The sequence below is a fragment of the Poromitra crassiceps genome (genome assembly GCF_964638095.1).
Source record: "Poromitra crassiceps genome assembly, chromosome: 12".
In the NCBI taxonomy this organism is placed as follows: domain Eukaryota; kingdom Metazoa; phylum Chordata; class Actinopteri; order Beryciformes; family Melamphaidae; genus Poromitra; species Poromitra crassiceps.
In genome coordinates, this window is record NC_139632.1 from 47,946,952 (window position 1) to 47,971,873 (window position 24,922).

Consider the following 24,922-nt stretch of genomic DNA (forward strand, 5'->3'; position numbering starts at 1 on the left):
CATGATGGAGCGTAGCCTGGACAACGTTCTCTTCTCTGAAACCGCAGTCAGAGAGCCCAGATCCAGCCCCACAATGTCCCTGGCCTTACGGATCAGTTTGTTGAGTCTGTTGGCATCCGCTGCCTTCAGCCTGCTGCCCCAGCACACAATAGCATACAGGAAGGCACTAGCCACTACCGACTCATAGAACATTCTCAGCATGGTCCGGCAGACGTTGAAGGACCTCAGCCGTCTCAGAAAGTAGAGACGGCTTTGCCCCTTCTTGTAGAGTGCATCAGAGTTCTTAGCCTAGTCTAGTTTATTATCAATGTACACTGCAAGGTACTTGTAATCCTCCACTATGTCGACACTGACCCCGTGGATTGAAACAGGGGTCACCGGAGCCTTGACCCTCCTCAGGTCCACCACCAGCTCCTTTGTCTTTGACACGTTGAGCTGCAGGTGGTTCTGCTCACACCATGTGACAAAGTTGGCCACCACATCCCGATACTAAAATTTAGTCAAAACGACGAGTGTTGAGTGTGTTACTGAACGCACTGAAATAAAAAGTATTCTTGTTGTGCAAAACATTTATATGGCGATATATCACAATATTTTTCTTAAATATCTATACAGTATTGCGGAACAAAATATTATGATATATTGCCGTATTGATTTGATTGCACAGCCCTACTAGCTATGTCTTTCCACTGTAGCATTTGCTCCTTTTCTTTACTGATCGTCTTTCTTTACCCATGGTAGTGTAAAAATCTGTGGATGATTTATACATACACTTTAGTGAATGCAAAGAAAAACCTATCAGATATATATTTTCAGTGTCTCTTTTAACTGCCGCAGTTAAGTTGATAAAATGCACATTAGTGTGCATAATGGAAACATTGGTTTATATATTCTATTTATGCACGCTTCTCTTTTCCCCTGTTGCAGTGAAAACCTGCGGGTCCAATCTGCAGGGCCCATCGGGGACTTTCACGTCCCCCAACTTCCCTATCCAGTACGAGAGTAACTCCCAGTGCGTCTGGATCATCACTGCCAGCGATCCCAACAAGGTAACAGAGCCAGGGGGGTTTCTTACAGCCTGGGACACATATTACATATGATCACATAATATGACTTACTTAGTAGTCACACTCTGGGACCAGTCTAATGAAAACACATTGCTAACTGTTGTCATGTGGGAACCCACCAGAAACAGGTCTGTGTCCCATTTTGGATCCCCACACACAGAGCCTCATTTATCTCATCTTCAGACATCTCAATTGGCCACTTAGCCCAGGGGCCAGTTAGCCCGCAGGAGGCACAATCAACAAGATATGTAGCCAAATACACAGATACAGCCATCATAGGGTTCCTCTATGTTTGCTGTATCTGACGCAACTAACAACTAACTAGTGCACAACTAATCTGTTGTCAGGAACTGCTTAATGTAGGTTTAGCCCTTTTTCCTACGCCGCTGGCCCCGCCGGGGTCAGAGGATGGCAAAGTCAGGACACTCACTCACTCAGTCAGTCACACTCTCTCTCTCTCTCTCTCTCTCTCTCTCACACACACACACACTCACACACACACACACTCACTCACACACACACACTCACTCAGTCAGTCAGTCAGTCAGTCAGTCAGTCAGTCATGGATTTTTAGTGAATAGGGGCCCTAGGTAGGGAAAGGAAGGTGGTAGAGAGTCAGGATTCGAGTGGTGGGTAGGTAGAGCAGCTAGGGGAATGTGGGTGGCAGGAGGGTGTTTGGGGGGGGGGGGGGGGCGTAGCTAAGGATAGGAAGGTGGTAGAGAGTTGGGATTCGAGGGGTGGGTAGGTAGAGCAGCGAGGGGAATGTGGGTTATGGGAGGATTTGCGTGTGGGTGGTGGGGGGGCCGTAGCTAAGGATAGGAATGTGATAGAGAGTTGGGGTTTGAGGGGTTTGAAGCTGACTTTGGCTCACTCATATTTCATCCACAGTGCACACAAAGTACATTTCAGTGAGCTTCAGTCAGCTTTTTCATACAGGAGCATGGCCCCATTGACCTTGCATTCGTGTTTGCCCAGCTTTCCAGAGCTACTATGAGGAACAGCATGGAGTGTGCTGAGAAACAACTCCACCAATCAACATCATCATTGCTTAGTAGCAAATAGGGCTGGACATTTAAAAAATGTGATCTATCCCTTTAACATCCCTTGACTCCCTATGCGTGCACTGGATTGTATTTCAGTTGTGGCTACGCTGCCAGTCTGATTACTGTTGTTGGCATTTGTGAGCAGTCCTCCATTCATCTGGGACAACAACAAATTGAGAGAAATAATGATTGAATGTGATCAGCTATTCCCCAAAGTGACGGGGTCAAAGCTGTTCTGCTAACAGTCATTACAGTAGTACTCTGCCTCATCCCATCTGGCTGAATCATATTCACTCTGCTATCAACTCATTGCAATCCTGCTAATAATAAACAACGAACAAACGCTCGTTCAGAACTCACTAGGACTGGCAAGTGCCATACTGTAGTCGAGCACTGCGATGCCCTCTACTCTGCAAACACGCCACCGACTTGGCACCCAATTTCTGTCCATTAGTGTTATTATGACAATGATTCTAGTTATGCATGGGTATTCTGCACACATTAAAGGAGAATTTCGTTTTTTTTTCAACCTGGAGCCCTCTCCTCACATTAAGTATTATCTGACGACTCACCCAGTGTTCTCCGCAGCGATTTGGACCGTCGTAAGCGTTGTTGTGATCAAAATAGTACTCCAAGCCAGTCCTTGAATGCGCTCCGTCGGGGCCACATGGCAGCGTGCTGTTACTCCATGTAAATAGACAGTTTTCTTCCCGTGTTCTACCCATATCGTCATTATATGACCCCTAAAGAAACATCAGACTGCTATTCACCCCCGGGTTATTTCCACTACTCTTTACAGGATCTCATTTCCTCATTCGGGGTGAGTTTCACCAACTCTCGTCAAGTCAGTACACAGTCCAGCCAACTCTCGTCAAGTCCCGCGAGACTTTACTGCCAGCTGGGCTGTGTAGTGACTTGACGAGAGTTGGTGAAACTCACCCCGAATGAGGAAATGAGATCCCTGTAAAGACTAGTGGAAATAGCCCGGGGGTGAATAGCAGTCTGATGTTTCTTTAGGGGTCATATAATGACCCCCCCCCCTATTTTCTCCCCAATTGTACTTGGCCAATTTCTCCCCCCTGCTGCCCTGGTCGCTGCTCCACCCTCTGCCGATCTGGGGAGAGCCGGAGACTACCACCATGCTTCCTCCAACACATGTGCAATTGCCAGCCACTTCTTTTCACCTGAGAGCGGGGAGCTTCACCGGCAGCACATAGCACGTGGGAGGATCACGCTATTCCCCACCAGTTCCTTTCCGCCCCGACCGACAAGAGGAGGCGCTAGTGCAGCGACCAGGAAACGCATAGCTTTAATCCGGGTTCCCACCCACAGACACAGCCAATCGTGCCTGTGTGGACGCCCGACCAAGCCGGACGTAACACGGGGGGCGCAAACCTGCCATCGTGTTGGTAGGCAGGGAATCTACTGCTGCACTACCCAGATGCCCTCAATGTGACATAATTGAAATAAGCGTAAGCTGTTGCCAGTAATCACTGAATTACATCGTTTGTGATGTTATGTACATTCGTGAATAGGCCGGTGACAGCTGACAGAGCTATATAAACACAGCTGACAGCTGACAGAGCTATATAAACACAGCTGACAGCTGACAGAGCTATATAAAGGTAACAGCTGACAGAGCTATATAAAGGGGATATATGCAGAGGCAATTAATTATTTAGGGCTTTAAAATTGCATCTCACCATGACTGCTTCTCAATGTGGGATTTGTGCTCTAATCGCTCATTTCCACCACATTTTACAGCCCTGCACAGCTCGTCACCACTCGGCTCTATTTGTTTCGACCCGATGGATGTTTTGTTTCCACCGCTGCTGATCTGCCCCCGCCCACACCTGGTCGTCATAGCGACCGCATATCTGTCATCCGCCTATAGCCAAAGTAGGCTATAACATAACGTTAAAATTAAAGCCATACACATAACTTTTAAACTGTTTATGAAATACTGGTGCCTCTAAATGACCTACAGTGTACATGGGCAAATGTGACAATCGGCCAGGAGAATGGATATCACTTTGTTGTTAGTCAAACTCACATGCATGCGCTGCGCGAGGGACGGGGGTTGCGCTACAGAGTGAAGCCTCTACCCCGGCGGCCTCTCACCAGGCAAGACCGCGGCTTCACCAAAGCCCCGCCTGCGGCCTAGCGGAGCCGATGCTGCACACAACTACAAGGGCTTCCTGAGGAGCGGACTTTTTCCTCTCTCAAAACAATTGAAACCCACCGTCATGTTAAAGCTGAGTAAGGAGATCGATTTTATTTCACCAGAGGTGAAGGCAGCAACACAAAAGACTGATGGAAATAACATAACAGAAGAGAAGGTAAGCCCCACTAAACTGGTATGCACCATTGCATTGACAGTCATTAGATAGAGTAAACACGATTCTGCCTGACCAATCAGTCGTCTACAATGTTTTCACGTCACCGTATGAACCCGGGTTCACAGCGCTAGAACCTCAACAGAGCAGGGAACAAAAGCAGCACGACTCAACCCCGACTCAACCCGGGCTGTCCACGTTTTTGATCGGTGGAATGAGACAGAAAAGCGAGATGAGCTGGGCGGGGCCGCGTTGATACCAGCGGTGGAAATGGGCCATAAGGTGACGTGCAGCTATTGCACCGCCAATTTGCACTTTCCTCTCCAAAGAATGTTTGTTATGCGCGTTGGTTGTGGGGGTATATGGGACGGGGTTATGGGACGGGGTGTACGGGACGGCGTTATGGGACGGGGTTATGGGACAGGGTGTACAGTATCCGTAGAGTATCCGCCTATCTCTGTGAGCAGTGGAAAGAGATGTGGCGTATGAGTGGATTTGTCTTTTATGTTTGGTTCCCGTTTTCTCTTGTGGCATTCATGATTTGAGATTCAGGGATACTTTCTGCACAATTCATAAAAGAAAAGTAATAGAATGTGTGTAATATATCATTGAAATATGTACATGTATAAGGTATTACATGACGCAGGCTATTTGCATGCCTCCCTCACAGTGAAGCTGCTGCCAAAACACTCTCTCTAAGGGCAGCTTATGGAAATGAGCAGCTGTTTGTATGTTAGGAATTTCATGTAAACTAAATGCTGGGTGATTCAATAATAGAACTTGAGAATCATTTGGAATTGCTACTCTTCTGAGTGCATTTAGCTTTATACCATTTAATGACATGTTTTTTTTGGTGGTTTGGGAGGCGGTTAGTTGACTGGCTGTCAGGCAACATCATTTTTTAAATATTGAATTTATTCATTGCTTTATTCCTTAGAAACAAATGATTTACTGTGTCAACAAATATATGCAAAGTACATTAACAGACTCGGATATAATTGCTTTGGCGGGAACGTGCCTAGGTTTTATTACGTCTTATTAGCACTGTCTGCATAACTCAGTGCAAACAAAACCTGATTAAAGGATGGACTCTAACAGCAGCTTATATTTCACACAACAGGTGATCCAGATCAACTTTGAGGAGTTTGACTTGGAGATCGGCTACGATTCGCTAACCATCGGAGACGGAGGGGAAGTAGGCGACTCTAAAACAATCATACAAGTGTAAGTACTGCACGGCACGCGTGCTGTTTGGTGCAATACTTGATTGGATACACATTGTGCCGTCTCAGCTTGTCTCATGTACTCTGAGCTGTGACAGAACTCAATGCAAAGTACCACTAATGAATTCAGTGATTCCATCATTGAAATTAATGCATTCTTTGTAGAAACAGTGTGCTACTAGTGCACATTTATGCAACGCTGTATAAAGCGGTGGTACTCGACGTGCGGTCCGCGGACCACCAGGGGGTCCTTAAGGGGGTCCCAGAGGATCACCATGCAAATGTCCCCACGCAAATTCATGAATTGTTCAACTTCAATTCAAACTTTCTTTTAATCTTTTATCAGGTTATTTGGTTTTTATATTTTTATTCTGATGAGTTACTATGCACTTTTGAGGCCACACTTTGGTATACTGCACTTTGCTCCAGTGCCGCAGGGAATAAAGTCAACCAAATGTATTGATTTGTTGTCTTCTTTCCCTGTGACATTGACACAAATAGCACTTTACTGCGGACACTTAGTTGGTTTACTTTGGTCGACTTTAACTTCCTCGTATGTGATGTCACCTTTATGACTAATAGGATTGTTCTGTTGGCCAAAGCCAAGTTGTTTCACTTGGTGGGGATTTAGTTCCCCCACACGCCTCTTTGGGACAGGAGTTTGTTTCTCTGTACGGATGGAACCAAACTCTGTGCATTGTTGTTGTTTGTGTATCTGTGTTACTGACATTTCAATAATGAGAGACTAGTAGAAAACAAAACAACTGCTTCAGCGATGATGATCAGCAACTGAGAATGACACATACACAGCACATAGCAAACAGAGTAAACATGGACCCTGATATACTACGCTGATTAGGTGATTGGGATCAGCTGGAGAGGAATACCTTGGGCTGATTGGTTATTGCCACATGTGTGGTAAACTGTGAATGGGTGAGGAGACAGCATCAGAGAAAGGGGGCGAGCCTAACAATGAATGGGTTATACATCCTCAAAGAAAGGGGGCGTGCACTGTGATATGACGAGACTGGGCGTTGGCTGTTAAGTAGTCTTCATTATTGAAAATAGTCCAAGACTTCATTTCAATAATGAGAGACTAGTAGAAAGTATAACAAGCTTTAATGATACAACATATTAATTTTGGCGTATGACTCCATGATATGATGACGCTCTCCTGAGATGATGAGAGTGCGTCGTCAGTGAAGAATAGGATAGGAAATCCCCAAAAGAAGATAAAGTTAAATTGGATAAATGGCAATTTAACTTTATCAGGGGATCATGGAGCTCACCAAAATATAAATAAATGTAGGCTATGAGGGCAAAATGCATGCTGGTAGATGAAGGCCAGCTATGCGGGTTATTCACTATGAGGGGCAAAATGCATGCTGGGACATGGGCCAGCTATGCGGGTTATTTATTATGAGGGACAGAATGCATGCTGGGACATGGGCCAGCTATGCAGGGTTATTCACTATGAGGGGCAAAATGCATGCTGGGACATGGGCCAGCTATGCAGGGTTATTTACTATGATGGGGAATTTACTAAGAGGGACAAAATGCATGCTGGGACATGGGCCAGCTATGCGGGGTTATTTACTATGAGGGACAAAATGCATGCTGGAAGATGTAGGCCAGCTATGCATGCATGCTGGGAGATGTAGGCCAACTATGCAGGTGAAGGAATGGACAGGCTACTGATAAGGCACAGAGCGAGCCAGCAACAGACATGGTCAACAGGTGAAACCAGGTGTACGCTTAAACGTGGGACATTAATTTGTAATGCGGGATCGAGATAAAGAACCACCACCATCGTATATGCATTGACTTACCGATTCGCGGTCAAGGGGTAAACATTTTGGAGGACCTCAAGACTCTGCGGGACAATTACAGTTAATAAATTTCATTAATGGAGAGAACATGGGGCCGATAGTGAAGCCACTTGATCGGATCAGATAACACTGGTAGATGAAGTAAACTTTAATGATAGAACAAACACTTAGATTTGGCGAATGACTCCATGGTATGATGACGCTCCTCTGAGCCAAGAGGAGGACGTCAGTGATTTATAGGATAGAGAACCCCAAAAGGAATATAAGAAAATGGGACAAATGAGATGCCTGGAGGGGATCATGGAGCTCGCCAAATTCAAACAAATACATGAAAAGAACATTAAGCCTAAATTAGGGCCAGGTTAGATTAATTGAAACATGATATTTGGCAATGGGGATACATGAAGGGAATACATACATGCAATCATGCATACCTGCATACATGTATCTGTGACTTATCCCGGCTTGACCAACAGCCATCCGAATGCACTTCAATTCGTTCACGCTGTGACTTATAACGGGCTTGACCGACAGCCAACCGAAAGCACTTTACATTCATACTGAGACTTATTCTGGGCTCGACTTCGGCCTCCGGTTGCACTTTACATTTACATTCATAATGTGACTTATAACGGGCTTGACCTGCCAACCGAAAGCACTGTATATTCATACTGTGACTTATAACGGGCTTGACCAACAGCCAACCGAAAGCACTTTACATTCATACTGTGACTTATAACGGGCTTGACCTGCCAACCGAAAGCACTGTATATTCATACTGTGACTTATAACGGGCTTGACCAACAGCCAACCGAAAGCACTTTACATTCATACTGTGACTTATAACGGGCTTGACCTGCCAACCGAAAGCACTGTATATTCATACTGTGACTTATAACGGGCTTGACCAACAGCCAACCGAAAGCACTTTACATTCATACTGAGACTTATTCTGGGCTCGACTTCGGCCTCCGGTTGCACTTTAACATTTACATTCATAATGTGACTTATCCTGGGCTTGACCAGTAGCACTCGACATTTACATTGTGACTTATAACGGGCTTGACCAACAGCCAACCGAAAGCACTTTACATTCATACTGTGACTTATAACGGGCTTGACCAACAGCCAACCGAAAGCACTTGTGACTTATAACGGGCTTGACCAACAGCCAACCGAAAGCACTTTACATTCATACTGTGACTTATAACGGGCTTGACCTGCCAACCGAAAGCACTACTGTGCATGCTGGGACATGGGCCAGCATGCATGTACATACTGTGACTTATAACGGGCTTGACCAACAGCCAACCGAAAGCACTTTACATTCATACTGTGATTTATCCCGGGCTTGACCTCAGCCATCTGACTGTACTTTATATTCGTATTGTGACTCATCCCGGGCCTGACCTCGGCCAAATGGTTTCACAATAGGAAAACGGGGTAAATGGGGTAATGGGGCATGACATTGCAAAGGGACTGAGCGTGAACACCACCAAAGATATGCAAGAATGACTTACCGATTGACGGTCAAGGGGTAAAACGACATTTTGGAGGACCTCCCGTTTCTGTGGGACATTGATTATAGTAATTCAATGAATGGAGAGGACTTGGGTCAATAGTGAATCTGCTTGAACAGGTCAGATATACACTGGTAGATGAAGGCCAGTAAGATATGGGATATGAACTGATATTCCATACAGATAAGAGAAATAAACCCCCCCAAAAAGAAAAACTAATTTAAACATGAAACCTGAGACTTACGCAGATACTGCCATCTATGAACCATGACAAAGAAATCTAGAATTGCATAAAAATATATATATATATATATTATAAAAACACCGGTAAGTGAAAATTACGAAACTTAACAAAGGCATATAAAAATAAAGAATTGAAACAGTTCCTAGTAATAATAATAATAATCAAGTAAATAATGATAATAATAATGAACCAGCAGAATAATAGTTATGGTTCAAACTGAACAAAACAAACCTGACAATGGCTAGGGTGCTGGAAGGCAGGGCAAAGAGAGAAACAAAATTATATATATATATCAAAATCAAAATACATAGTATATAAATCATTATATCGACATGATTTATGAGCTTTAGTGAGCAATGGGCAATAATCCGATATATTTGGGCTTAGCCAGCAATGGTTGGCAATGACTGGAGAATTTAAAACTTGAGATAGCCAGCAATGGCAAGGGAGGGGGCAGGACCTGCTTGCAATGAATGGGTTTTAGCCAGCAATGGCTATGGCAAGGGGACCGACAGCATCGGCTTGCAATAAATGGGCGAAGGATCAGGATCAGTTTGATCTTAAGACAAAAGATCAGGACAGTGCTTTCAATTACTTTAAAATTGACACAGGTTTGCGATTTGCACCAAACACCCTCTTTCGGATTAGTCAACAACAATGACTATGATTTCAGCTTAAACCGTGACAAATAATTTGATTCCCAGTTTAGCCACCAACAATGGCTATATGATTTCCATCTTAGCCCACCAACTATGACTGTCGGATTTAGCCAAACCATGACATTACAATGATGACAATGATTTTTGAGCTTAGCCAGCAATGCTGTATGGTCCGGACTGGAGTGACCGCATTGATCAGATGATGAGTTGATGAGCTGAAACAATGATATGATGCCTTGACTGGATCACTAGCAGGAGAGACAGCCAAGATTACCCAGTGTAATGAACCTTCATAAAGCAAGGAAAATATACCTGAACAAGTAGGCAGAAATAAAATGCACAACACGGACAGCACAGTGGATAAGTGGTGAGCCGTGCCGCCTCACGACAAAAGGTCTAGGGTTCGACCCCCGGTCCATTTTTTAGACAGCTGTTGGGGCTTTGGACAGCAATAGATAGAAGGTCAGCAAAGACCTGTATTTAAGGTCAGTACTGAGTTGACCCAGATCAGCAACGACCTGCATTAGCAGGGCTTTGAACGGCAGTGGATAAAAGGTCAAATGACCTGCATGAGCATAGCCAGCAATGGTTTAAAGGAATGGCAGTGGATAATCAACAACGACTTTGAATTCAGCTGATTGGTCACAATGAATTTGATTTTCAGTTAGACAACACAATGACTTGATTTTGGCATAGTCAACATCAACAAACTGACTGAATACAGCTTAAATCAGAAGCTTTTTTTTTTTTTTTTTTTTAAGATTTCCAGCTTAGCCAAACCATGACTGGTGATGAGAACAATGATGATTTTGGGCTTAGCCAGCAATGCTGTATGGGTCAGCAGTCATCACATGATGAGATTGATGAGCTGAAAATAAACAATGACACATGGACAGGACAGGATAGCTAGCTGGAGAGGCAGACAGAATTGATAATAGCTTCAACACTTTCAGCCCTTTCAGGGACAATTATTTCAAAAATAACAAGCCGATAATTCATGGGAATGCAAGCCTTATTAGTAGCTATTTGAATGAAAAAGATACGGTGATGGCCGGTGATGATGTCATCAGATAACGACCATCTTTTTCCCCCAACAAACGCCCGTTTGCTACTACGGACTGCTCATAGCCCTGCTGGCGCAGCTGAGGCCAGACCATGGGGAAGTCTGGGCAGATTCACGGTGATTGACGGGACCCGGCCTGGAGAAGCACTGATGCTTAAGTGCCATAGCATCTCGGGCACTCTGGACACACCGAAAGATCCATGGGGCAAACGGTTCATTCTGGCGGCAACCCTATAGAGCTGAAATGTAATGCTTAATGCATGAGATATAAAGAAATTGGTTAATAAACAAATAAAAGAAATACAATGGTTTCACCGCCTTGCAACTGCACCATAGACTGCTAGATGCAACTCGCAGTGATATATGTTGGCCAACATGTAACGATGGGATTGGCAGCCTCTTGTTACATGACTAGCATGACACTGTATTAATTATTTTAGCTTTGGTATTATTTATGGTTAAAACAAACCTCAAAGGCATTTTACTTTGAAATTCGTTAAGAACAGAAAGTGGTGTGTTAAGACTGGGTAGCTTGACACGGAAAAAACGTCAACATTCCCTGGGCCGTCTGACTTGGTCTGAAGGTTATACAGTAAACACTCTTTCTAAAATGCTGCTCAGACATGCTCCATGAGCCAAGGGTGTTTTGAATAACCCATTGCGTGATTTTTTACCGCATATCACATTATCTCAACAACATGAAGTCAATTGTGAATTAAATGTACAATGTGCGGTGATGACGTCATCGTCATCAGGCAGCGACATGACATCTTTCAACTCGCACAAACTCCCGTTTATTTACGGTTTAAGTAAAGACTTAACTGCCCGGTGATAGCAGAGGATCCGCACCTGTAGTACAATTGACCGAAGTGGAATGGGACGGCCTGGTGCTGCCTGTTTGCCTGGAGAAGCCTGGGGACGCGATGATCATGGTGCGGAAGCCATGCTTGGACGCCTGAACACCCGTCCGATGAAGAATAGTGAGCCTCCATGCATTGCTGCTTGCTGAACAAAAATGTTTGGTCACTGATTGACAGTCTGAAGTCTGTTGTTGACTTGAGACGGACTCCTGGCTGGAGGGAAATGGCCGCTTTGCTTGAACCGATTTACTCCATGAATGGAGAGATATTCCTTAGCAAGGAAAAGATTGACGACGAGCAAAACAACCAGAACATGAGGACGATCAGACAGCGACTACAGCGAAGCCGGTAGGGCAAAAACAACTGCTTCAGCGATGATGATCAGCAACTGAGAATGACACATACACAGCACATAGCAAACAGAGTAAACATGGACCCTGATATACTACGCTGATTAGGTGATTGGGATCAGCTGGAGAGGAATACCTTGGGCTGATTGGTTATTGCCACATGTGTGGTAAACTGTGAATGGGTGAGGAGACAGCATCAGAGAAAGGGGGCGAGCCTAACAATGAATGGGTTATACATCCTCAAAGAAAGGGGGCGTGCACTGTGATATGACGAGACTGGGCGTTGGCTGTTAAGTAGTCTTCATTATTGAAAATAGTCCAAGACTTCATTATATGTTATGCAGTTGTACCATCCTTTGTGCCTGAAACAAATTTCCCCTCGGGGACAATAAAGTTAATCTCAATATCATCTCATCATCTCATTCACCATTATAACACAATTGGAGAATGTAAGAAGAGTGACTGTTTTGATCATAGTTGCATTTTTATCTCGCTACCGAATAATAGTCATGGAATTCTGGACAAAATCATATCTGATAAAAAAGATTTGGGTCCAACACCCCGTTTATACCTGGTTTTTAAAGTTGTAAATATACTTCCGCAATCGCCTCAACTTGGAGCCTTGCCGGCGGCAGCTGGTCCTCTACACTCGAACGTCAGCTTGACGAGGGGTCGCAGGGAAGTCCCCAGCAAAATGAGTCAATTGTGTGATTTCACTAGGATTTCAATGACTAGAAGTTAGCCCAAGGAGAGAAGGTAGTGCATATACTTGGTAATAGCTTTCACTCTCTCCTGTTATCTCCCCATCTATATTATATTCTTGCGCTGATCGCGTCAGCTGCGTCAAGTCACATTTTCCAGGCTCGCCGACCGCGCCACGGTTTGATGCGGACGTATATCAAGGCTTTAAATGCGACCTGTATCCAGTATCCAGATAAGTTATCCGGATACAGGTCGCATTTAAAAACCAAGTGTAAATGGGGTGAAAGAGATCTGAACACAATGTGAGCCAGACTACCTCCAGATGTGGTCAGGCAGATCTGATCAAATCCTGATCATGATGCATTTACACCTTGCATTAAGATGCGTTTTTCCTTATCCAGATAACTTATCTGAATACAGGTCACATTTAAAAACCAGGTGTAAATGGGGTGCAAGAGACCAAATCAAAACAAATGGTGGCCCTAATAGAGAGCCGCAGGAACGAGTCCGGAAGTCATCGATGCTAACACTCCTGGTTCTTCACTGTTTTCGCCTATGGGATTTCTGAATGGGTTTTTGGCGCGATGCTTCTAATAAGGTCTCTGGGCAATGCAAACTTAATCAAACGCGAACCAGTGTTTAGTAATATCATCTTCACACATGAGGACCACTTTTATGAGTTTTGAAGCTTTTACGTGCCGTTAAAAGGGCGGCAAGCTAGCAAACGGCTAAATGAGACTACACTGTTGAGTCAATTATACGTCAAGCCCGTTCAGCCCGGGGTAATCAGTGCACAGCAGCGCACACATCAACAACAGTCCAGGTTGAGCGCTGACGTGACGTGGAAGCCTATGCGACAGTGTGTATTCTGGATTAGCTTAGCTCGAGCTTTTTACTTCTAGGGCTTGCATTTACACTTCAAAACTCATGAAAGTGGTCCTCATGTGTGAAGATTATCCTGCTGAACACTGGTTCACATTTGATTAAGCTTGCGTTGCCCAGAGACCTTATTTGAAGCATCGTGGCAAAAACCCATTCAAAAATCCCATAGGCAGAAACAGTGAAGAACCAGGAAGTCTGGGACTTCCGCGTTCTGATGTGTGCTAAATTAAGGGTTCTTGATATGCAAAGGGCTGACAATCACTGATGTAAAGTACATAGCATTTTGTTGTTTTGACCCTGGGTTTTCTACATGGTGGATGTCACCTGCTTATTTGACAGTTAAATTCACAGTTGATGTTTCTTATTCATATTTGATGTGACGTTAGACATCTCAGGGTAACACGACTGTATGTGATGAGGGAGTGTTTGCAGGGTGGGCTGTGACACCGCGCTGACTTTCTACTGTGGCCCTATCTTCTGCAGGCTGACGGGGAGCTTTGTTCCCGACCTGATTGTCAGCATGTCCCATCAGATGTGGCTCCATCTCCAGTCTGATGAGAGTGTGGGCTCCATCGGCTTCAAGATCAACTACAAAGGTACACCTTTAGGCCTTTAATGGCCATACCATCTTTCACTGTCTCAATCCGTGCCTCTGCCTGTGACTGTCAGTCGGGCCAGTGAGTCGTGACATTCTTTTTCTGCCCGTTCGTATGTCTGTCTGTCTCTCTGTCTGCCTGTCTCCCTCTCTCCCTGTCTCTCTCTCTCTCTCTCTCTCCCTGTCTCTCTCTCCCTGTCTCTCTATCTCTCTCTATGTATGTCTGTCTGTCTCTCTGTCTGTCTGCCTGTCTCTCTGTCTCCCTCTCTCTCTCTCTCTCTCTCTCTCTGTCTCTCTCTCTCTGTCTCTCTGTCTCCCTCTCTCTCTCTCTCTCTCTCTCTGTCTCCCTCTCTCTCTCTCTCTCTCTCTCTCTCTCTCTCTGTCTCTCTGTCTCCCTCTCTCTCTCTCTCTCTCTCTCTCTCTCCCTGTCTCTCCCTGTCTCTCTCTCTCTCTGTCCTGAACCACCCCCAAAACTCTTTGCCCGCACTTTTTTTTTGATAATGCTTAAATACTGTAAAATATAAAACTCCCTCTAAGTACTTGGCTGGACCTAATCCTCTACTTTTTCCCTCCACTCCCCCGCAGAAATCGACAAAGAGAGTTGCGGTGACCCGGGCACGCCGCTGTATGGCTACCAGGAGGGCAGTGGCTATTTAAACGGGAACGTTCTGCGCTTCGAATGCCAGTTTGGATTCGAGCTGATCGGGGAGAGGATGATAACGTGCCAGAACAACAATCAGTGGTCGGCTAATATCCCCATATGCATATGTGAGTTGAAGCGTGGTGCTTTTCTCTTCCCGTGCCAGCAGCAAACCAAAGCCATTACTTATATGCTCCCTGGAAAGTTCACAATGACACCACGTTATCGGGAGGATTAATTACACCGTTTTCAAATGGCCATACGGCATATTGTATGTCTGTAAACAGGCGTACGTACACCTCATCTCAAATGGGAAATTGATGGCATATGGTCGCCTTATGTTTGGCTTGATGTGAAAGAAGAGCACAGATACTCGAGAGAGGGAAACCGTATTATACTTCCTTATTTTTGTCATAGCAGCCTAAATCCCTCCTCTGAGTTTCACCTGCAAAATATACCTAACCCATATTCATAACAAATCTTGAGTCTTCCGTTTCTCCAGCCTAACAGTCCATAGGGATGTTGTGCAGTGTTCCTATGTGCCTGTATTGCTATGTTTCTGTAGTTTTTGTAGGCTAACTCTTGAACTCTCTCTGCCTTACAGTCTCATGTTTCTCTAACTACTCAGCACCCATGGGAGACGGTGATGTCTCCTGATTGCTGAGATAGTGACACTGTTCTATACTGATCTTTGCGTCTGATCTTGTTATGGCAGAATCTACGGTGTAGATTGTCACGCCAGAGCTGCGAGGTGCTGTAAAGCAAATTGCCTCGGTGGGAATATTATATATTCTTAGTCAAATCTAATCTCTTTCTCTCCTTCTCTATCTCTCACACAGTCCCGTGTTTCTCCAACTTCACGGCGCCCATGGGGACGGTGTTATCTCCCGACTACCCTGAAGGCTACGGGAACAATCTCAACTGCGTTTGGTTGATCATCTCCGAGCCCGGGTCCAGGATCCACCTGGCCTTCAACGACTTTGACCTGGAGCCGCCCTACGACTTCCTCACCATCAGAGACGGGGACCAGGCGGGAGCCACCATGCTGGGCCGCTTCTCGGGTGCCGAGGTTCCCTCCCACCTGACGTCCAACAGCAACGTTCTGCAGCTGGAGTTCCAGGCGGATCATTCCATGTCTGGCCGAGGGTTCAACATCACCTACAGCAGTGAGAGATTGTTTCATTCGTTTATTTGATGAAAAGGAAGGACATAATGCAACATATTCCTCACATTCAAGAGCAACATCATTCACAATTCAATTAAAACTGTCTAGAATGTCACATTAAAGCTACACCTTATTATTATTTATTATCACTATTACTATTATAACTTATTATTATTATTATTGTATTGACTAATATCATGCACCAGCACCTTTCCTACTTTATTTTTTACTGCTAAACAATTAAATATTTATCAAAGCTACAAAACATATTACCAAAACACCAAAATAGTCAGATTTACCTTTACTTTGAACTTTAAGATGTTTTACGAAATAAAAGCACACACGTTCAGCAATGGTAACAAACAAAAATAGAAGGGCATTCGGAGAGCACAGAGGTTTGTTCTATTATTGCTTGTTTGTGAGTCGGATCCGGATCCGCTCCAAAATGTAATGGGTTCTTCCTTGGCCCATTTTACACCCTTCAGTTCCACAAAGTTTCATGAAAATCCGACCGGTAGTTTTTCAACTACCTGGCAAACAGACAGACAAACAAACGGCACCGACAGGATAACCTCCTTCATGGAGGTAAAACATTTATGCTGTGGTGACAATAGAGAGCCAAAGTCCACATCACTTCCTGCTTCAGCATGCGTACCAAGGGATTTCATCCGCCATTTTATTTTCCATAAACATTTCGTAAAATGCTTATAAAAATAGTTTTACTCAGTCAAACCAAGCGATTCAGCTATATTTAGAATGAGAGACCATAGAACATTTCACTCGGACGAAAACAAACAAAAAACATTGAAAAAATATTTTCTTTAAATCCTATTTGTTACGCTTTGGTCCGAGTGAAATGTTCTGTGGTGTCTTCTGTTTCTAAATATAGCTGAACCGTTTGGTTTGAACAAGTAAAACTATATAAGCATTTTATGAAATGTCTATGGGAAAATAAATGATGAAAGATTTCACCATGAAAGATGAAAATCTCTGGTACGCATGCAGAAGCAGGTCTGTCGATTCCCAAACTGTGGGCCGCCGCCCACTAGTGGGCTGTGGAGGTACTGCAGGTGGGCCACGAGTCTGTCAACAAAAAAAGATTTTGGTTCGGGTTCCGTTCGGGTCATCAAATGGCTGTAGCAGGATCAGTTTTAAAGCTACAGTGGAGATCCAGTTATCAGAAGAAACTAGAAGACCTAAGGCATCCATTGCTACCAAGCAGAATATGTTAGCTTGTCGCAAGGAGGCTAAATAATCCTCCAAACATAAGATTTGAGCGAGGGAAAACTATTTCAAAGGGGTCCCTTGACCTCTCAGCTCAATTTATCTGAACGAAAATGGGTTCCCTTTACATATCAGGTAGCATTTTTCACAGCCCAGCATTAATAGCTTGTGGATTGATTTCTTCTGTTGTTGCTCATCACATTTTGTCTCAACAAATGTGTTTTATGCATGCAAATACTTCTGATGAGTAAGGGGGGGAGAAAATGTTGGCAATCTGCTTTTGGGTATTTTGCTGAAATGTTTTTGTATCTGGATGGATTATTAATTTCCTTTATGCCCAAATTCACATGCTGTGTTAATGAAATAAAAAATATGTCCTATAAAAAACATAATATAGGGAAATACATAATCTTAGTCTCGTGTGTTGATCAGAGTTGGGATGAAAGGGTTGGGTGGGCCCTGGAAGATTTTCATATTTCAAAGTCGGCCGCAGCATTCTCAAGTTTGGTAACCCCTGCCAGGGGCGGACTGGGATCATAATTCAGACCGGGCATTTATACCAAGCAGGCCAGGCCAATACGGGCCGACGCGCGCAAAAAATTTGTTCCGTTTGAATCCCAATTTGGGTCGTTTGATGCAAGATTTAGTGAATATAATGCTAACGTGATGATACATGTTACCTATTTGTTCACTAATAGAAACATCAACATTGCCTACATAACTGCAAGTATAATATGAAGAAGTAAAACCAAAAACATGCCTCTGTACAAACGCCGTCTGTGTGACTCCGTGCGCGCGCAGCCTCACCTCGAGTGGCCTGGGCAGGGACGAGTCTGACTGACAAGTTAACTCATTCCTGCCTGCCTGTCTGCTGGCTGCTATCCACACAAATAGGAACACTACTGGCCTCAGTGGCCTGCATGGCCTGCTGTTCAGTGAGTGGCCTGACTGCGGGCACAATATATATACTGTATATAGGATATATATATATATATATATATATATATATATATATATATATATATATATATATTGCCTGGCTGCTGTTCAGTGAGTGGCCTGACTGCGGGCACACACCCGAAAAAAAAGAATTCAGGCCAGGCCACCGGGCATTTGCCCGACGTGCCCGATTATGCAGTCCGCACCTGACCCCTGCTCTATACCAATCATTTGTCTGAATGAGTATAGTACGTGTTAACCTTGGTCAAAAAGCATACTGTAGTCTAGTGCTTTCCATGGTGAGGGCTTCTCCATTTCAAATGATTCCTTAAGAGCCATTCTAGCATGTCAAGCTCAAGTGCCTGAAAACAACAAAAAGACCTATTTCAAACAGCAAAGCAATTCCCCTTCGTCCCTGCAAAGGCACACGCAGCCGGCGAGACAGAAGTTATTGTCACCCTGAGGTGTGCAGAGGCCTGCGTGAGATGTTTTTCCCTTTTCTTTCTCTGCCATAGACGCTACATCCATTCCCCTTATCTCCCTCCCCCTCCAAGACCCCATTTCTCATTCACAAAAGGGGAGAGTTCTTCACTTAGATCTTCTGTCTTTCTTCTCAAGCGTTTGGGCGTAACGAGTGCCCCGACCCGGGCATCCCTTTGAACGCCAGGCGCTTCGGGGACAGTTTCCAGCTGGGAAGCTCCATCTCTGTGGTGTGCGAGGAAGGCTTCATCAAGACGCAGGGGGCCGACACCATCACCTGCCATCCGGAGGAGGGCAAGGTGATGTGGAGCGGACTCATACCCAAGTGTGAAGGTATTGCACCGGAATGGCTCATAGCAGCGTGTGAATGGTGGGTGGATCATTCAGCTAATCACCTCATTAACGAGGGAGGAAGAGGAATAGAGGCATAGAGGGAGAAAGCCTAGCTCTGCCTAGCTCTAAAGGAGGTGTCACATAACCTCGTATCTCCAAAACGGCAACTTTTCAGGAAATGAACAAACCCTGTGTTCTTAAAATACTGAACACCACGCTGTCAAAGTTGACACATGTCTTCATTATAGTCAGTTTCTCACTGGATGTGTCATTACATTATTAATATCTTACCTGAATAAGCTCAAATGATGTTACAGGATTATCGTTCCGGCTTTGAGGCACTTTCTCCGGGGTGAGCAGCCTGGCGTAGCTGCACCCCTTCTGGAGCACACCACACAGGCATGCACAGATATCTCCAGGCGGCTCCTCCAGCAGCGACCTCCAGCCCCACGCCGAGTTAGAGGCAACGTCTCGGGGGAACACAGCCTCTCAGTAATGCTAACATTAGTCTAGTCAGAAACCACTTCCATCTGCATAGTTTAAATGAGTTTGCAGCCCAGGGAGAATTCAAAAACATTTTATTGATCTATTTACGTCAGACGAAGCCAGAAATAAACAAAACGAAGTCAGAAACACACGCACCGTTCGGTTCTGGTCTGCCTGTGTCTGTTTTCCGGGTATAATACTCCTGCCTGGGGGCCTCGAGATGTAGGTAGGGGAGGAGCTTCAGATGGAGGTAGGGGAGGAGCTTCAGATGGAGGTAGGGGAGGAGCTTCAGATGGAGGTAGGGGAGGAGCTTCAGACGGAGGTAGGGGAGGAGCTTCAGATGGAGGTAGGGGAGGAGCTTCAGATGGAGGTAGGGGAGGAGCTTCAGATGGAGGTAGGGGAGGAGCTTCGAGGTTTGAGGGACAGTTTGAGGGCAAATGGAGTTACGAGACTTACTCACAAGATCATTTTAATGCTTTTTTCCACTGGTTACATTTTGTAAAACCCACAGACAGACATGAAGGGTGACCAATGGCATTGATTCATGACAACAAATAAAAATTTGAAAAAATAGACAGCGATGATATAATGTGTACCAACAATGTTCAAACAAAACCTCAACTATAAGCTGTATTGGCATACAAGTTTAGAAGAATATTGCAGAACCAGCATTGTAGTCAAGTCACTATATATTATCTGGAGTCAAGTCAAGTCTCCAGTCCCCAGAGTCCCAGTCACTAAAGAAGAGTCTTGAGTCCAATCCGAGTCCAGTCCCCATCACCTGAGTCTGAGTCCCAGAGCGAGTCCGTTACCTGAGCGTAAATCCACATGTAGGTGGAACACACGTGCCTGCTCTTGCATGAAATTGAATAACGGTATTACAGAAAAAGTAATATATATATCTATAGCTTATGCCAAATTATTAGAGCCTATTAACACGTTCAGTGCCAGCGACGCCATATGGCGTCATTAGAAATTTACCGTACAGTGCCAGCGACGCCAAATGGCGTCATAACTCCAAATTGTTTTTTTGACGGGGGGGTGTCGATCTAAGCTTCTTACGTCGCCTCTAACAATATTGTAGCTATTGGAGGTCGATAACCTATTTTACAAACCCATTAGGTGGCGACAGCACTCTCCTGATCAGAGAAAAAGGAGCCAAACACACAGAAATAGTCACTGGTGAAAATGAGGAAATCGCATTGCATCCGTCCGTATGCATCGACGTGCCTCCATAAACGAGCACAACGCCAGCTGTGCCCCCAGCAGCAGCATCCGCTGTCACAACTGAGCACTTCCATGTACGCTGCAACAGCACATTCACATAATCAGCATTATTATTCCGAACTGGAAGCATGCCAGCCCGTGACAAACACACGCGGAACCAAAAAGCTGAATGTCGCGCACCATTCACTGTGTGTGCGCAGCAAACTCAGCAGAGACTGAGAGCCACCAGACACATAAGACACACCCAGGAGGCGTGTGCAGTTGAGGGGGGGGGGGGGGGGAGCACGGAGAGCAGCAGAGCAGCATACACTTCACCCAGACAGACCCAGACATCAGAAAATTAGCTTCAGAGTCAGAGATGTGCTTGAAATGTTTAATTTCACAAAAGGCTCATTATCTCAGCTCGTAGAAAAAAAGGTATGTTTTTCGTTCAATCAAGCTATCTTCTCCGGCCCATAACTAAAGAACGGAAAATGGGATCAATAAACTTTTTTTTGCAGGTGATAGAAGAGAGTCTCATCGTTATTTGTGCGTGTTCAGTGTTTACATAGTAATTATTAAAAAAATTATATGACTGTTTTAAAATGCATTGCGGCCTATGTGGCACAGCAAGCAACCTTTTGCCCAAGGGCCGTGGCACTGAAAGTGTTAAAAACAAATCACGCCCAGGTGTAGCGGTGCAGGTTAGCGCAGGTCTGACTGTGAAGATACAGACTGTGTGTGTGTGTGTGTTTCCTCATACCTGACCGAGGTGAATAGATGCACATTTTAACTGAAATTTAATGATGTTTTTTTCCCCCAATTCACGTCAGGTTTGAGTCCTACATTTCTCTGGCTGTGTCATTACAGCACCAGCTATTTATTTAACATCAACCCTTTTTGGACTCATCCAGACGTCTCTTTTCTTTCAGTGCGCTTTTTCATTTTGTTGTTGGTGCGAAAAGATTACTGAGTTTCTGTGTCTGGAATGCAAGCGCCTCTCCTCTCCTCTCTCCCTCTCTCTTCGACCTATTTATGTCTTCATCCTCTCCATCCCTGTGCTCCCTCCTCCCTCCTCCTCCCACCCCTCTGCCCCTGTCTTCATCCTCTCCATCCCTGCGCTCCCTCCTCCTCCCTCCTCCCACCCCTCTACCCCTGCAGCTCCGTGCGGGGGCCACTACTCGGGGCCGTCTGGTGTCATCCTGTCCCCGGGGTGGCCGGGCTACTACAAAGACTCCCTGAGTTGCGAGTGGGTCGTCGAGGCCGAGCCTGGACGCTCTGTCAAGATCAGCTTTGACAGGTCGGCGTGACAACCTCTGCAACAACTCAACCGTGGAAATAAAGCCCTGCACTGAAGCCCCCGCAAAAAAACAGATACAGACAAAAGCAGCAGACAGCAGACACACGGATGCATGCACACGGAAAAAAAAGGATGTTAGCGCACATGTAGCCTACTTGTGTCTGCACGGGCAGACACACATACAAAATGTACATTATGCACTTACGGTATACTTGCACACACACACGCACACACACACACACACCCACACACACACACACACACACACACACACACACACACACACACACACACACACACACACACACACACACACACACACACAAACAGTCACCCTTGGAAACTTTAGAAGTCAGAGGAGGTGGAATACAGACCTGCTGGACCTAGTTTCCAAAAATGTTGAAAGCCTCGAGTAATTCTTTAGTCCTCTTAACGACTCCCGCCCACTTTCCTGGAGAACTGCGAGCTAAAAAAAAGAAGAGTATTTATATTTCTTAACCTAAAAAGAGTGTTCATTTTTTATACTCATTGCTTTCTCGCTGCTGTGACACACTGCTTTGCTTGTGAATGTTTTGCCAAATGAGCCCCCCCCCCAGGGCTGCACGATATTGGAACAAAACTGACATTGCAATATTTTTCCTCTTCTGTGATATATATTGCGATATGAAAAATACAGGAATTTTCACCAAAAGACTCCATAGACATAAATAATGTCGACGTAGCTATCCCATTAAATTTCTTCTCCCTGGCGGAGTTCAAACGTTGGCCGTCACCATCTTGATTTTTCGTCAGCAGAGTGGGAGGGAATGGGTTTGAGTCCTTCCGCAGCTCATGTGAGATGGGAGTTTCCCAGAGCCGCAGCTCTGCCTGCTATTGGTCCGTGATCGGCAAGCTGTGTGATCACTGGACAGGCGATCTGTCAATCACCCCCTTTTCTATCATCTATTTTACTCCAAACGGGCGAGTTATATAATAAATTACCCCCCTACATTTGTTATGAAAAGGTGTAATTAGCTATATAGAAAAAAAACGTGTTTTGCCCCTCACTGGAAAGATGTTTAATCCTGTTACAAAGTCTGGCATTTTAACATGGGGCGAATGCCTACTGCCCCTGATGCCTAGTGGCCATTCAAGGAACTACAGCTTTTCAATTCACTTCCGCATCCTCAAGGGGGTGGGCTTGCCCACTAGGTCTATCAAGCCTTGCCCGTTTAAGAGGGTGGCCTAGTGGGTAATAACCTGCATGGTTGACGTAGTAGGAAGGGAGTGTGTTTTTAGCCGCCGCCAAGGTGAGTTGGAGGATGCTAAGTGAGTAAAGGTACTAGGAAAAGAGCTTAGACTCAGCACTGTCGAGTTGCAGCAAAAGTTTGCGTTGTAGCCTACTTTGATTTTTTTTCTTTTTTTTTTAATCAAATTGTACATTTTCAGCTTTATTTTAGCATTCAAAAGTAGCGCGAGACCCCTTCCTGGCTGTTCATTGGCTAATGAGTCATGCATTTTGGTCCTTCACTGACGCCACTCTCTCTCTAGAGCAGAGGTTCTCAAATGTTTTTCAGCAAAGGACCCCTTACAAGATAGAAAATATACCGGGGACCCCCTCATTCTGATTTGTGATTTTGGGCTAAGCATAATTGTTTCCACGGTAACGTGCTTGACTTTTAATTTGATAGGTCTGTTATTAGAATGTAATCCATGAACCATTTTAGATTTAAAGCATAAACTATTTTCGTTGAACTATGAAGATTTTGCAAAAAAAAAAGATATATATATTTTTTTATTAGATTACATTTACATTACGTCATTTAGCAGACGCTTTTGTTTTGTCCAAAGCGACTTAAAAAATCACAATTTGTCAACAGTACAGAAAACCACTATGCAACACAATCAATGACAGCCAAGATATTTTGATAGACTAGCACCATGTAGGAAGTAGTTTGAGAAGGAATAAGTAACATGTAGCATTTTTTTTTAATTATTATTATTATTTTTTACCTGAAAACTTTTCGCGGACCCCCTGGCAAAGTGCCGCGGGCCCCATTTGAGAACCACTGCTCTAGAGGACACTAGCTGAAACTATTGTGCAGCCCCCCCCCCCCCCCCCTCCAGGTAGTTTATTTGTTTAGGTTCATCTGCATTACAACACATGGGGTCTTCCTCTTTTGAGACCCAGCCTCTTTGACGCGTGATTTCTAACCCCACATAGGATAAGCAATAACCACGCCCTGTGGCGCCGGGATTGGCCAGGAGCAACACTGGAGGGCACGCAGCTCAGCGATTTCATGAACCAACTGAATAGCTCTTGAGAATGGACAGCAATTTCGAGAGTGGACATTGAAATTAATTATGGTCACCTACCTTCCTTAGCATAGCAATAATAATAATAAGCATCATAATTGTAATCTACACAATGTACACAATCTACAAAAACATACAATAATATAAACAGTGTTGTGTTCACGTTCATAGCTCATATCATAATATAATGTATCATATCGTTAATTTCAAGCTCAATTCTTACCCAGAGAAAAGGTACAGCACTGAAAATGTAACAAGCAATAGTTTTTTAAACATCTTTATTTTAAAAGATGAAAACCCCCAGGTGCTTTAGTCCCAAGCTTCAATGCTCCTGGCCAATCCCGGCGCCACAGGGCGTGGTTATTGCTTATCCTATGTGGGGTTAGAAATCACGCCTCTTTGACAGTATATTTAAACTTCACCCTGCGTGTTGAAGTCCAGTTCTTTCACTGACTACACCTTGTTACTGTCTCAGTGAAAT

At 44.7% G+C, this 24,922-nt stretch overlaps 1 protein-coding gene across 1 annotated transcript in view; it reads left to right on the top strand.

Moving 5' to 3' along the window:
- Positions 1–24,922, top strand: part of LOC310786958 (CUB and sushi domain-containing protein 3-like) — a gene marked incomplete at its 3' end in the record, with an annotated part of 313,431 nt that overhangs the window by 12,445 nt on the left and 276,064 nt on the right. The window contains exons 5-11 of the mRNA XM_083648289.1: positions 928–1,049; positions 5,567–5,670; positions 14,262–14,374; positions 14,959–15,141; positions 15,853–16,179; positions 18,960–19,154; positions 22,008–22,146. Coding sequence (XP_083504415.1) covers positions 928–1,049; positions 5,567–5,670; positions 14,262–14,374; positions 14,959–15,141; positions 15,853–16,179; positions 18,960–19,154; positions 22,008–22,146 — 1,183 coding nt within the window. The remainder of the gene's footprint in view (positions 1–927; positions 1,050–5,566; positions 5,671–14,261; positions 14,375–14,958; positions 15,142–15,852; positions 16,180–18,959; positions 19,155–22,007; positions 22,147–24,922) is intronic.